The 15155-nt window shown below is 31.0% G+C and overlaps 1 protein-coding gene across 1 annotated transcript; it reads right to left on the bottom strand.

Moving 5' to 3' along the window:
* Nucleotides 1-3948: 3948 nt before the first annotated feature.
* Nucleotides 3949-13987, bottom strand: Phm (Peptidylglycine-alpha-hydroxylating monooxygenase). The gene is made up of 11 exons (XM_074114169.1): nt 13645-13987; nt 11088-11145; nt 10416-10503; nt 9892-9958; nt 9691-9814; nt 8780-8828; nt 8555-8700; nt 5872-6011; nt 5626-5675; nt 5324-5490; nt 3949-4207 (listed from the first exon to the last, which is right to left on the bottom strand). Exons 1-10 carry the CDS (start codon nt 13744-13746, stop codon nt 5325-5327), a joined length of 990 nt encoding a protein of 329 aa, XP_073970270.1. The 5' UTR covers nt 13747-13987; the 3' UTR covers nt 3949-4207; nt 5324.
* Between the last annotated feature and the right edge of the window lie 1168 nt (nt 13988-15155).

The raw sequence follows: 15155 nt of genomic DNA, 5'->3' as shown, positions 1-15155 counted from the left end.
TTGAGCTTTGTAAAATAAATATTCTGGCACAACAGAAAATCGAACAAGCTCATAACAAAACCTTCTGAATAATTTTTATTTATTTATTTACTGTGTAATATTGTCTGATAAACTTCGTCTAAACAGTTTTTTTTTGTCTATGATAATGCATAATACACTGCTTAATAAAAAGCAGTTTTTATCTAGTCATCAATAATTGCTAAACAAAGCTGTTATATTAAATACATTTTTTCATAGTATGATTTTTAAATAGCCTTAGAAGGAAAAAGTTGTATCCATTTGTTCATTTTTTAATTTCCAATTAATGCTCACTCATTCTTTTTTCTCTCTTCGGTTCATTGCTAATAACAGCTGAAGATTTGATATGACTTTCTAAAACAAAAGTCTCTTTTGACATAACTTTAAAAAGTTACTTTATAAAATAAAATGTATTATCACGTTCGCTACTAGGGTCTAAGTAGATAAAATCTTGCTCTGCATCTCTGGTGTTTTTATAACAACTCGGTAAGAATAGTATTCGTTTAGAATACATTGATTTTAACATTAAGTTTCAACTACCCCAGTAAATAAATTTGCACATTTGTCTTTAATATAAACGAAAAGTAGATTTTGTAGTCAGCATTCGACCTTAAGTAACACTTGTTTTTTTTTTCGAAAGTATATATATATATTCCATTTAAAATTTTAAAAATCTTATAGCATACTATAAAGTATAATTACCTCCCGAAAAGGTTTTTAAATGTGGAAAACATTGTCGTGCTGGATGGATATTTGACTTTATAATTTACACCACGCATCTTTATCTGTTTCTAATCAGTTTTGGTTTCTCTTTCATCTTCAGTGGGATTGATCAGTTGGATTTAGTGAATTTGACTTACACTTATAATAGTTTTATTTTAGATTAAATTTGTTAACTGCCTCTATAAAGTTATGGTTGCTATAATACGAAATCCAAGCATTGATTTGAAGTAATTTCATATTTTAACCCCAAATGTTTAATTTTCAATAACTGTTTCTCTGATTTCTTATGATCTAACTCCGAAAGTGAAATTAGACCTGGAGTTTCGAAGGGATGAAGCAGATAGTTGTTGGAGGAATCTAAAAAAAAAAAATATGTAGCTCTGGTAGTGCCTGGCAACATATATGACAGGTTAAAAATTGCAATTAAAAAAGAGGAGATTTTCTCAGGTCACAGCTTAAAAATAGACTCGTGGCAACCTGACCAAAAATTTTGTAGACAAGGTGCACAGTCTGTGAGATATCAAACTTGAATTGATCCAACCCTTTGATGAAGGGACCTCCGAGGATAAAGGGATCTGAAGAAATAACTGTGCAGACGATCGCGGAAACATATCTATCTCATGACCACCGCACATCTTCATGGTTGGATCAGCTAGTCGATTATAATATTGATTTTCAGTATTCGCTTCTGAAAAAACTACGAAGATTCAACTTATTGGGTCTTGATCTGCAACATTGTGGCAATGTGGTTTACGTACAAGCAGCTATTCTGGCTGTTGGATACGAGGAAGTAATAACATTACTGACATCTTGCGACTGGAGGTTTAATTAGAAGAGGTCTTCGAATTATAGTATTGCCTATGCACAATGTTGAGCTGATGTGATGTGGTAGGAGATAGGCAATAGGAATGCGCATCTACTTTAGATCAGCAGTTCGCGTTTTTTATGCACTATTGCGCACTAAACAAAAATATAAAAATTAGGTTAGACGGTGGGTAGTAAGTGATCTAAAAACAAGTATTTGTAAATTCAATTATTGAATACTTATAAATGCACATTAGCAGTAATCTAATCTAATTAATGTAAACCAGAAAAAAAAAACAAGATTCTTTTAAGAGGAATTGTTTTTGTTTCTACAAATGAACTCACTGTTTATTTTTTCCATGTACTAACTAAAAAACCTAATTTTCAAATTATTTATCACTTTTTTGGTCTTTTCCACACTTGGGATACTTCGAACTTTTTGAAGGAACTTTTATTACTTTTCCAATTTTTCATTTTTATTAAAATTATCATAGAGTGCACATGCTAAATTTTGTTTAAGGGTGATTTAATAAATGTATCAGGTTTCAAATAAAACAGCAGCTTGAAAGCAAATATGATAGTAGACAGATAATAATAACACAGTGAGAACTACTCACCTCTCACGTTGAGTAATTTTGATAGAGTAAAGTTTAAGAGGTCAAATTTTGGATGCTTTTATACTACAATTCATGTTTCCAGGTTATACAATCACTTCTTATTTCCATTTAAGGGGAAAAAAAGCCAAAATTTACTTATCACCATCTTTGGATTTTCCTGTACTGAGAGAGGTCTGTTAGAGATTATGACAGTGGACAGTGCTTTCTTTCAGCCTCATTCACGCTTCGTCTTTTTTTTTTTTTTGCAACGCTTTCTGAAGAAAAAGAGGCAAAGCGTCAGACGCTTGTTTCTTCCAATTTTCCCTTTTGTTTACGTGCACATTTAAAAAGCCATGCAGCACTATTATTCGATCTTTTAATATGTCAAAAATAATTAATTTCAGCAGCAAAAGCGACCGCATTTGTGACTGCCCGAAAAAAAGTGTTGATGTCGAATTGTTCAACTAGACATGACTTAGTAGAAAATGTAGTTAGTCAGTAGTACTGGACAATACTTTTGATTTTATCCGTCATAGTACACATGTTTATTGTATGACTGTGACTAGTTTTGGACTTTTATCCATCATCAGATTGATAATTAAGAAATGTCGACTTCACTTACTGACTTGAAGTGTATGCTAGACGGTAACGTAAGTTAAAAGGAAATCTTTACACCAAACTGCTTAATCTACCTATCAATGATATGCATGAAATTCTTTATGAAATAGGACTACTTTTTAAATACGCTAATCGAAAGTAGATTTAGTGTTAATGATTCAAATGATTAATAAATGCACCATATGAGAAGTTATTCAAGTAAGCATTCGCTTCGGAGAAACTCTACGGTCATTATAGTAATTCGTATCACTCATTGAATGCTGATCCCTTGGATCACAGTTATTCTTGAAGTGAGAACAGTGGAATAGGCCAGTATGATTAAATCTCGATTCAGTCATGTGTTGGATGATAAACCAGGCATACAGTTTCGTGCTCACAATATTTTTCCTAAATTCCGAAGTTTTTCAACTGTCCACTACGACTACAACCTGTATAAAATTAGGTAAGAAATAAATTTAAGTATCAAATAAGTTTTTGCATACATTGTTACTTACTTTTAAGTGGATAAATATGCAATAGAAATAATTAAATTTCACAAAAGATGAACACAATATTACAAAGAGAAGCGCAAAATCTCCTAACTCGTGGACGATGGTTACTACAATCTCGGTTCTACCTGTTGCATCTTTTTAGCGCATGCGATTTTTTTAATCTTTATTTCACGCAGTTTTCAAAACTTAATACAAACAAACCTTTTCAAACTCAGATTCGAAAAAACTGACATAAGTCCAAAATTTCCAAATTAAAAATGTATTTGAATCCAATTTAGATACGTTTAACTAACTTGTTTTTACCGGTTATACCACGCTTGAGTGGTAAACTCGGCAAGGACAAGTGTTTGATGAAGTGGAATTCATATTCTACAACTTCTGATACATCAACCTACCTTCTGATAAAAGAGAGTCTAAAACCGATCAGAGATAAGGATAACATGCGTTCTTTGACGGATAAAATCTACAAAAATTATTCAGCTCTGCAGCTCTAAACTTTGCATTTTTAACTACTTTTTCTAATTTTAATAAAATATATTTATTTGAACATTATATCAAATTAAAAGTTATAATTTAGATTAAATTTATTTCACAATATTTGTAATACTGTCATAGAAAGTTCAGAACTTATTCTCTTTGTTCTGAGAATTATTTTTCAAATTTAATATTATAATTTTGGTAACAAAATAATTTTAGTATTTCTTTGGTAAAACGTTATATATTTTTACAAAATAAAAAAAGTAATAATAATAAAAACACTAAAAGTAGATTTGACTGAAATATATCATATCTAATTAATTCAATAATTAGTTAACGTAAAACAAAAATATTGAGAATCACAACATTAAGTACACAAGAGGAATGTTTTGAAAATTCATTCTGACGATGTATTGTTCGTTTTAAGTAAATGGTCCAATTCTGTTGCCAAGAACAGCCCAAATCACTTATTTTCTAAATCTGCAAGCGAGTTAGTTAATGTTAATATTAGATAAAGTAAAATTTTAAAAATAAATTTCTAATAATTATTTTAAATGTAAATTTATTATTTATTATTGTAAATAACTTTTCTGTATTGCTTTTTTTTTAAAGAAAAAAAAACACTAAAATTTATATCTTAATTGAAGATTTTTCCACAAATTCAAATACTCTTGAGTAATTTAGTTGTCTCCAGTCATGAACTGAAAGGTCTATAAACTAGGTCAATAAGGAGTTCTTATAAGTGCAAAGTCCGATATTGCCTTTAAAAGCAAGAATCCTGAGCACCTAACTGAGATAATACGAGCACTAATGGTACCCAAAATGTACAGCCCCAAGAAAAGTTTTAGTAAAAATTATTTTTTTGTCCATTGGCGCATACCCTTTTCCTAAAATAAGAAAGTTTATAATAATGATGTTCATCATTATGTTTATTATAATAATGATGTTCATCATTATGTTTATTATAATAATGATGTTCATCATTATGTTTATTATAATAATGATGTCCATCATCGTTATCATTCATCATTTGGAAATGTATAACACATTGATAATTGGTTCTTATTAATACTTAATTAGGTATTGGAATCGTTTAATTTTTTAAATTGCTCTTCAGAAGGAAGAAGATTGTGAACATTAGAAGTTAAGTTCTGAGTATTAATAGCAAAGAGAATTCGGCTATTAAATCACTTCTCTAATTTTTCCCAACGTTTTGAAAAAAATTAATTGTCTTAAATGCGTTGTTGTGGGAGCTGGTTAAAAATTATTACCTGGAAGCTCCTGTATTGTTGGAAGATTCTACGATTTCCCGTTTATGAGTAAGTCTAGTAATGTTCACACTTATTAATTGGGCCGAGACAAAAACACATTTTAAGGAATTCTTTCCCATTGATGAAAATTTTATCCATTATTGCTCTTAAAGCATTAAGACAGATACATAAATTTAAATTTAAATATTTCTCTCCTTCTGCTCTTCCCGCACCAGTTTCTCATATCTCATATTTACTTATGGTATACGTGCATACAGACTAAATAAATAAATTTAAAAAAAAAATGGAATATATTATTTGTATTTTAAAAATAAATAAGGCTGACATTAGTTTAATGATGAAGCTCCATCTGGAATGTTATTAAGGTTTCCAGGATTATTCCAGTAATAGTTAGGTGGTCCACTGGTGAAGCAATACTTCTTACTTAATGGTTCACTCTGTTCTACCCAGTACATCAAATAAAAATTGCACATTTCATCCTTGTTGGTCGCCCTAGACAAAAAAATTCTGGAATAAAAGGACTGTTATACATTTACAATACAACTAGTGCTCCAATTAATATGCTATTTATAATTATCGTAGAACTAACTTTAGCATACTTCCGCTAAAGAAAATTGTAACACTAACCCAATGAAAGTTGTGGTGTAAAGATGACTCTCCATAGTACAACGGGCGGCCTAAAAATATGTATATTTTTAAATATATAAATACACACATTTAAAACATGATAGTAATACAATACTATTATGTAGAATGAATAATTGTCTGACTGAAAGTCTGACTGTCACCACTGAACTAATTTCTTCACTTTTAATACCTTAAATAATTTCTTTAACTACTTCAGTCTAATAATTAAGTTAGTACAGTATTTACCAACTGATCTCCTTGTCTCACAGTTAAATTCTTTTCAATTGGATAAAACATTTGCGGATCTTGCGGATTTTTCTTTCCAAGCAATGTCCACTCGTTTCTTCCATTTTCTAGACGCACTCTATATCCAGCAACAACTTTCCCTGCAAAAAATGTATTTTAATCCATAAAAAACTGCTATAAAGACCTTTTCGGTCTTACTACAATATATTAAACAGATTCGTAAGACTTAATTTGCAGAATAAGTTAAACACTTATTTTTTTAAGGGGAGGAGGCGCATGTCTGCTACCCTCCTTTTAATATTAAGTGCCCTTCTTTTATTATTTTCTCTTAGGGAATCTAAAAGATTGACTACTCACCGGATATCTCTGCCTAACTGCGGAACCACATGCGAGACACCCTCAACTCCGAGATAATATTCACAGTAACTAAGATATAGTGCAACTACTTGTGTTTAGCATACTTTTGAATACTCTTTAATATTACACACAAACTACTTTTACTTTCAATTTCTAACTTGATGTCTAAGGAGGCCACAACAATTGATTTGGCTTTGCATTCACTTCCTCCACCCATCTAATACTTTCTAAACCTATGTCATTTAGTTAAGATTTTTAATTTTGAAATCTTGAGAGAGGCTTCTTTGAAAAACGTCCAAAGTTACCATCATTGTTTTTTCGAAAAGAAGCTGTTCGACATGATATGGTGGCTTATTAATCAGAAAAAGTATTAATTATAAGACATCTCTTAATCCGTAATTTCCAGACTTCATGAAATTTGAACGTTCAGCCGATAACGCTTTACCCTATTCATCATCGTTGCAGAAAGTATCAATTAAGAATATGTTGAAACTGAATGATCCAACTGAATCATTCTTTTCACAAAAGGTCCCTGAGAGATGGAATTGTCCATATAAATACAAGGCAATGAGTGTCTTACTGTATAATATATTCAAAATTAATCATTGAGAATGAGCCATATGTACTCGTATGTTCTGATGCTAAAAAACGAAGCTGTAAATAACCGAGTAGACGAGAGTATCTAATAAGAGTATAATGTGTTGTATTGTTTTCACGTAAAGGAACGTGATTTTTAGTTTTCACTAGAGGATTCTGAACTATATACATCTATAAAAAAAAAAACCTACATTGAAAATATCCAAAAAATCTTTAGAGTAAAATTCTAAATTTCTGCAAGCACTGAAATCTGCGCGATGCTTTTACAACTTTGAATTTTAAAAAGGTACACCAAGAACCTGAAACAATTACATAACTAAGAAGTTAATGAGAAGTAATGGGCTGTTAGCTTTTTATTTCTTTAATGAAACCAACTGGGGAAAACTCTCAGCGAAGATATGAAACTTTTGTAAAAAAATTAATAACAACATCCATGGCTACTCCTGAAGTGTTTTTTTACTCTAATAGAATAAAACTTTTCTCATAAATTCAATGTAACGACAAAGGCATTCCTCTTTTGCAGCTTTCTAATATGGCAATTCCTTATCTTAATAAGAGAGTTATTGAAAAATTTACTACCCAAAAGGAGAGACGAATGTCTCTTAAGGTGAAATGGAAGATTGTGGAAGCGACTTAGGGCATTTCTATGTATACAAGAACAATACAAGAACTTATTTAATTCATTTTTACAGGTTTCCAACCCTATTTACTCCTCACTAGCCGTTAATGGATCTTGATACTGTTTGTACAGCAATCGTCAACCCTAATCGCTGCAAATGCAGCAATCTAAAATTCTATACAAATCTAAATGTTAAGAAAGCTCTTCTTGTAAAAAATTTTTATAATGGTGTACAAATAGGAGCAAGGAGGAGCAACCAAAGGGACTAAAATGGCTGAGTATAGTTCATTGTATCTGTTCTCATCTATGGAGCAAAAAATGAAGGGTGAAGTATAAAGATACATTATAGAATAGCAATGAGGTTTCTCAAAAAACCTGATAAACTCTAGGTGATTCACAGCAGAAAATTGATAACAGCAAGTGTAATTAGTTAACAACTTCAGGAAGAAATTGGCTACCATGAAGTTATGAAAAGTTATAAATTTGGATTTTCTGGATTGTAGCTTAGTGGAAGGAAAAATTTTTGGATGAAACCCTAAAAGGTACACAGTAGCAAATGGATTGAGGCCATAAAACTATAAAGATGCAACAAGTGGCATTCTTTTATAAGAGGCCACACATTGAGATAATTAAGGAAACAAAGTAATTACTACAAAATTTCGATTGTTTGATCGCATCTTTAAAGTCTTTTTTTCTAATATCATTTAAGTGGCTCTGGCCTCTAAATTCGGTGTCCTGGATGGCGCATGGGTGTGAGAGCGTGGATGTGAAATTGTTCTATTGAAATTGTGAGGTGTTAGGAAGGTTGGTATTGATACATTGTCCTGTGAGAGAACCAACTGTAACCTACTTCAATGAGTTATATTCATCAATATTTAGTTATGAGAACCAAACGTTAAAAGAAAAAGGTTATTATACAAAGTTTTTTATTAAAAGTTAAACTCTCAATTCCAACAAAGTTGTTTATTTGAGCTTTGAAAGCACTAAAACTGCATTTTTTGTCTTTTAACGGTTACAGTTAGTTATAAGGCTCACACAAAAAAGTATTATGATAAGAAATAGGCAAGACATACTAAACGTCTTTAAAGGAAGCATTACATTTCAACCTACCTAATTGATGGGTGTGAGTTCTAAAAGCAAATGGATGTAACACTTTATCTTCATCAATGGTACAAGCAGTTTCCATATGCTCCACTGACAAAGGTCTAATATATCCTGCAGTGCCCAACAATAATACTCCAGCCAATTTCGGCATACTGTAAATGAATAAAAGGTATTAATTAAATATTTCTTTGAATATACTTCCCTATAACCATCTAAAGAGTATAAACTTACAGTTTTTCAGTATAAAACAGATATACTCCGGAATTGTCAGTTGCACCATCTAATAAAGTAACATTATGATTTAAAAATTTAAAACAAAAAACATACAACATAATGAAGATATAAAATGCCAATACACAATTCAATTCTCAAAATTAAACGAGACTAATTTCTGTCTGTTTTAAATCGTATTTACTTTTTTCTTAGGAGTTAATAATTATTACAAACAAAAGTACGCTAATTTAATTAAAGTAATGAATTCTTATAAATTTCTCACACTAAATAAACAAGGCATTTCTAAAGATTGACTTCTTACTGTTGGTATAAATTATTCAGAATATGTGAAACAAAAAAACCTGGAACTGGTCTCACTATAAAATTATTCGTGTTTTTTCCTGCAAGAAAGGCCGGATGAAAAAAGGTCTCCCTCTGGATTTTAGGATGATCTAACTTCAAGAAAGCTGCAAATTTCTGCGTTGATGCAGATAATTATATCAATTCGAGTCTTAGAAAGATTATACTAGAATGCACTCTGTGGTTTGAGAACGATCAGAAATGTCTCTATGCACAAATAGAATTTCCTAGAACTTAGATGTTTGTCGAGCCCATTTAAATAATCTTGGGGCAATATTCATAAATCACGAAATTATCATGCTGCATTAGAGGCAAAATTCAAAAGCATAGCTTCTAAACACAGGAAAATTCAAGGCTGCGGAGTTTTCTACTTCAAAGTTTTCTTAAGATGTGATTAATTTGCAACCGGAAAAATGCTGGTAATACAAATTGAATAAGTTAGCTAATATTGTTTCATACTTTTACTACCTATGATGGACAAAAAAATAAATAAATACATAAATGGATTCTACAAAATGTAAACATTCTTAAATAAATAATAAGAAAGTTCACTAATTAATTTCACTTACGCAATGAATGAGCATAATGAACTTGTAGAACAAGATATTGAATTGACGAGTCACCTCCTACTTTAAAACCAACACTTTCAGGCAAATTAAGTTTCGGCGCATCTCTCGCCCAAGCATATATGATCTATTACAATTAAGTTAACATAAAAAAATATTTGCAAATATCGTAAATGATGATAGATTAAATAATTGTAATCGTACCTGAGAGCCAGCTTTACAAGGATTGTGCTGATCTTCTTCTACATCTCTTACCATCTCACCACAGTTCCTAAATGTATTTCAAAAATAGAAATTATTTCAATTGCAGCACCCCTAACAATTAATTTTGCTAATTAACTGCAATAATCAGCAATTAGCTCGAAGTACACCAATTAAATGGCAGTAGTCGTCCAGATGTCAATAACATTAGTAAATTCAGATTTTTTTATTTTGGTAATTACAGACCCTCTGAATAACAGAGCAATTCTGAAGAAAGTCAGACCTAGGTTACATTATTTAATCCTATTCACAAGTATAAATTGGTTGATGATAACATTGGTGTGCGTACACCAAAAAGAAGCTACATTAATATTATTCTAAAATACGTACAGCCTGATTTATTAACACATTTAAAGACAAAAACGCTTCTTCAAAATCAGATACTGTACGAATGGTTTGCGTTCAGATCTAAATTTGTAAGCACCCACTCATTTAAATTTCACCTAAAATAAAAAAAGAAGTCTTACCAAACTTCCTGAGAACTTCCAGGTAACTGGCAACCATACAGCAACATGTGATGAACTGTTCCCATGCTGGCTTTGGGCTCAAAACCAACTAAAAATTATCCACAATTATTCTAGAAATTTTTGGGTTACTTTACCATTCACGCAAAATTAACATTGTTGACTAGAAAGATCTTAATATTTTATAAATTATACATTTACATTAGTGCATGTATTTGAAATTTAACGTTGCAATGTGCAATTTATAAATTCCTTACTTGCGGATTGGTACTCTTCTTTGTTAAATGATTTTTCAATAAATTTCAATCTAAGAAGGCCATCTTCAACTGATGATTATTATGGAAAACATTATAAACGATTATTCTAAAATTACATTAACCCAAATCAACTACTCATCTTATTGTGAAAAATTATTCTGTTTTAAACAATACATAATTAATTGCTTGACACCAAGGTAAAAATCTATTTCTAATTTCAAGAAGGAAAATAAAAAAATAACACCATTTAAAAAAAGACGATTATCAATCCATAAGCGAAGAATTCCTTCTACCAGATTTTTTTTTTTTAATTCGCAATTTAGGCTACTGCAGAATTTTTTTTGTCAACGATATTTATTTGATCAAGAAATAATGTAAATTTATAAATAAATGACAAATTAGAAACTGAACGACCCACCTATGTAAAAATTTTTTGTGTAGTTCACTTTCACTGGTGTACATAGATAAAGTTCATCCTGTCAAAACAAAAAATTAATAGGTACTTAAAAATTTAATTTAACTCCATTAAAGTTTATTAGGATACTAGGCTAATTGTATTTTCCATATTACACTATTGTGTATTAAGGTATTAGTTAGGAAGTATTTGTTTTTGCATAAATAAAAGCAAATCATTCTCTTAGACAAAAGTCACAACGTGCAAACCCTCAAACACATCAGCTCCTATGAACAGATCTATAAAGCCGAAATAGTTATTTCTAGCTATTTCTCATAAGTAGTTATTCATTTGTCTTATTTTGAAATATCTAATTGCTTTAAATATTGACACTTTTATTTCTATTATCAGGTTAGACATTAATAGTGTAGAACTATCTGTTGGTTGCTTCATGGCTTGTGTTCATGAAGAAAAACTAAGAAAAACAGCCTTCAGTTGCCCTTTCAGTAACAGTTTATTAGTTTAGTAATAGTGATGGTAAGGAATAGATTTTAGTCACAAGAATATTGATACAATATACGCATTTTTTATTTCAATACAACTTGTGCAAATTTTTCTAACAAACAGATACCATCCCTCAAATGCGATTTTGGGAAATGCACAAAGTATCCACAGGCTTTTTTGTTCTTTGACTAAAAACGTTTCCACCCATTCATTTATTTTTATTTTTAACAGGGTGGATGTTCCTTCAATTCGGATCAGTGGATGCAGCTAAGAATAGAGACGATACGATATTTTAAATATGAAATTCATAACCATAGTTTTTATTTATTTTTATAGCCCCCTCCTCAACCACTCGGTAATAGGAACTTTAATGAGCACAACCCCGGTACAAATTATTATTTGTTCCGATTATCAAGGTTCTTTGCAATATAGTCATAACTATTCATTACAATAATAATCAACCTTATTGTCCGGTATCTAATGCAATAAGGTAACTAGCTAGAAGTAGAACAATAAAATAGCTGTAGTCATCCAAAAGTCAATAATAATAGAACCATAAGCAACTTTTTATCATAAGGTATTGATTTTTTTTTTTAATAATGTTAAAAGTACTTCAGAGATAAAGGGTCAGTTTGTATTCCAGTTGTTCACACCGAATCTCTCCAAAATAGTGATATTGATGTACGCACATGATATTGTTTTATTAGGTGATCCCATTACTGATATCCTTTCAAATTTCCTGATTAGAAGCTCACTTCAAGGAAAATAATCGATCAGATTGTTTATTCTATAACTTGGGTGTTTATAAAAGCCACAGAGCTGCCCACGCAAAAGAGACAACTTTAGGAACTGGCATAGATATGCCTACTAAATAAAAAATAATTCAATGAGAGGTAAGTCGAAGTAAACGTTCACATGACTAATAAAATTAAATTACTACTTCTAGGTTTCCCAAGCTTTTTCTAGTTTCGCTGATTGCTTAGAATTACGACCATTAGATACAAGCTGTTGGTGCTAGCAGTCAATGTTGGATAGAATAAAATCAATGTCCTCCAAAGAAGCTATTCTTCTTTCTTGTATTTTAGCAAAATTACCCATTGCGACGTGTGGATTACCTACTTCATCTTACCCCTTCTAAATCTTACCCTAACAACACTTATCTGACCGCTTTAAAACCTATAAGTAAGGTATGCAGAACCGTTCGTAGTTCGCATGTTGGAGAATAGAAGAGGCGCTTAATGATAACTTCAGGATGAAACACCTATTATTATAAGACCACGCCAGTATATGATTTGTTTCATACAAATTATTTCTTTTAGAAATGTAATAAAAGAGATCAAAACACTAATCTTCCAGTTACCAGTTTATTAACTAATAATTTCATCAAAGAAATCTCAGTCAGAGGAGACAAAACGTAAACAGACAAATAAGTCAGAAAATACAAATATACCAATTAACTTAATAGTATTTCAATTAAATATTATTGTAGCTGTTTTTATCATATTCTACGAAAACATGGGTTTCCCACTGATGAATTGTAATTTTTCTAGTTATCATCTAGCTTATAAAAATTTTTTTGGGGAAGTTAAAGAGGATTAATGAAGCCAAATCTACACTGATCTAAAAGATCTATTTTGGCTACCTTAAATAATTGTTTTGTCCTAGAATTCAAGAGAATTTAAATGAATGATGTGTTAATCTGAAGGAGTGAGTGTTTGTGATGCGGGCTAGAGTGTCTCTGTGAGTAATCCAGTAAGTTGCACACATCTCTGCATGCCCAAAGGGTATTGCAAGCATATGTTTGAGGCTGGAATAAAAAGATTTTGTTTCGGTAAACAAAATCGACAATATGTATTATGTCGAAAAATAGATGGAGAAAAAATAAAAACGTACAATTATCTTCTACAAGTCTGATTTGCACCAAGAAATTTAAATACCAAAATAAGAAATTATTTTATCGGTCTTGATACATCAACATGGTTATTTTTTTACTACTAATAAAAGTAAGATTTAACAAACCGTAACATGAAACTGAATAAAAAAATGAAATTTGAAAAAAGACATACATAGTACTTACAACATTTGGTTGAACGTTAGGCATTACTAATGAATATTTTTTGGTTGTAAAAGATTCAGCGGCTATTATAGAGAAAATCAAAATCAAAAGAGTAGCTAACATATTTCTAATAAGTTTGACAGTGCAGTAGTACAAATTTATACTTTAAAGTACAATTCCTAGCTTCTAAAGCGAAGATATAGAAACCGCATTACGACATCGTTCTCACGACTTCCATACGGTACTATACGATCAAATCTCTTCACCCAGAGTACAGCGAACACCCCTTATCAGTACTAGCTTGCTGAACAAGGAGCAAGGATACTTCCCAAACTTCCCACTTTCTATTCCCCTCCTTTTGCAAACACTTGGTTATACATTTCGATTTCCATGCTTACCAACACAAGTGATATTAAGTTTAAAGAACTAGTTAATTATCTTCATTAATTTGGGCTTGTTGAATTAAGAGCAGAATCTACTTATAAACTGTTTTCAGTTGATTGTATTATTCCTTAGGTTTCCAATACTTTTTATGTATTGGCCTCTAAACTTTTACACCTCTTATAATTGCTAAGTATAGGAAAGTAGGAATGTAGTTTTATTTATGTTCCACCCAATGTGGCCAAACTATAGGAACCGTGTTAAATATTTATCGAATCCAGAAGAAAAACTATTAGGCCAATGGAGAAGCTTTCTTGATAGTATGTCTTCCGAATATTTCTTACGCTTCGAAACCAGCTATTTTTAGCAAAAGTTCTGAAGATTAAATTATAATGTGAAGCGTTAGTCTTTCTCACTTATGTAGTGCAAGACTTAAGATAAGTGACCTTTAGATTACATAAGCATGTAGCTTTATTCACTTAAAACAAATTATAGATCTATCTCTCAAAAAATTACACATTTAATTATATATGTTTAACATAACACGTTTAAACATTAATGCAGAGAGAGAAACATAAAAAAAAAAAAAAAAAAAAACAGTCAACGCATGGTTACTGTGAAGGAAGAAGCGTAAATTCAGCTGTCTTGTAAATGACTTCTGAGAGAGCCTCAACTTTCCTATAAAAACCTGGTAGTCACACTGAAAATTTATATTCCTTCTTCGTTTTATATATTCTATGAACGTTTTTCTGAGGCTTGCGAAGTATCCGAATTTACTCCGATCGCCTTGTGGGCATCAGGTATCAGTCTCTTCGTTTGCGGTAGTGCATGAACTAGGAAATTTCCTTTTTCTTTTCCTTCATATATAAAATGTCCAGAAGGAATCATACCTATTCTTCTTAAACCGCAAAGAAAGGCATGAATTTTGTGCTAGAAAGTAAAACCGGTTCATAGAAGGTAGTTTTTGTCCAAATCAGTTTGTTTCTTTTACATAAACATTAGCATGTGGGGCTGCGTTTGTATGAATCTCTACTTCCAAGGTCTGATTGAAGGTTAGGGTATTTGTAATGTTAAGAAGTATGCTTATGTATTGTTAAGAAGTTAATGACAAACCAAGCCACAATTTGTTTAACTGTTTAACAATTTAGCTT

The sequence above is a fragment of the Rhodnius prolixus genome, unplaced genomic scaffold (genome assembly GCF_049639745.1).
Source record: "Rhodnius prolixus isolate KJV_2025 unplaced genomic scaffold, Rpr scaffold_1, whole genome shotgun sequence".
NCBI classification, from domain to species: Eukaryota; Metazoa; Arthropoda; class Insecta; order Hemiptera; family Reduviidae; genus Rhodnius; species Rhodnius prolixus.
Note: the sequence above shows the minus strand (reverse complement) of the source record. Positions and strands in the feature narration are given on the sequence as shown.

Coding starts and splice junctions, on each gene's coding strand:
- Phm (XM_074114169.1), bottom strand. CDS start 13,746: ATGTTAGCTACTCTTTTGATTTTGATTTTCTCTATAATAGCCGCTGAA. Junction 5,676..5,871: donor TGAGACAAGGAGATCAGTTG/GTAAATACTGTA, acceptor ACATATTTTTAG/GCCGCCCGTTGTACTATGGA. Junction 5,491..5,625: donor TACACCACAACTTTCATTGG/GTTAGTGTTACA, acceptor TTTTTTGTCTAG/GGCGACCAACAAGGATGAAA.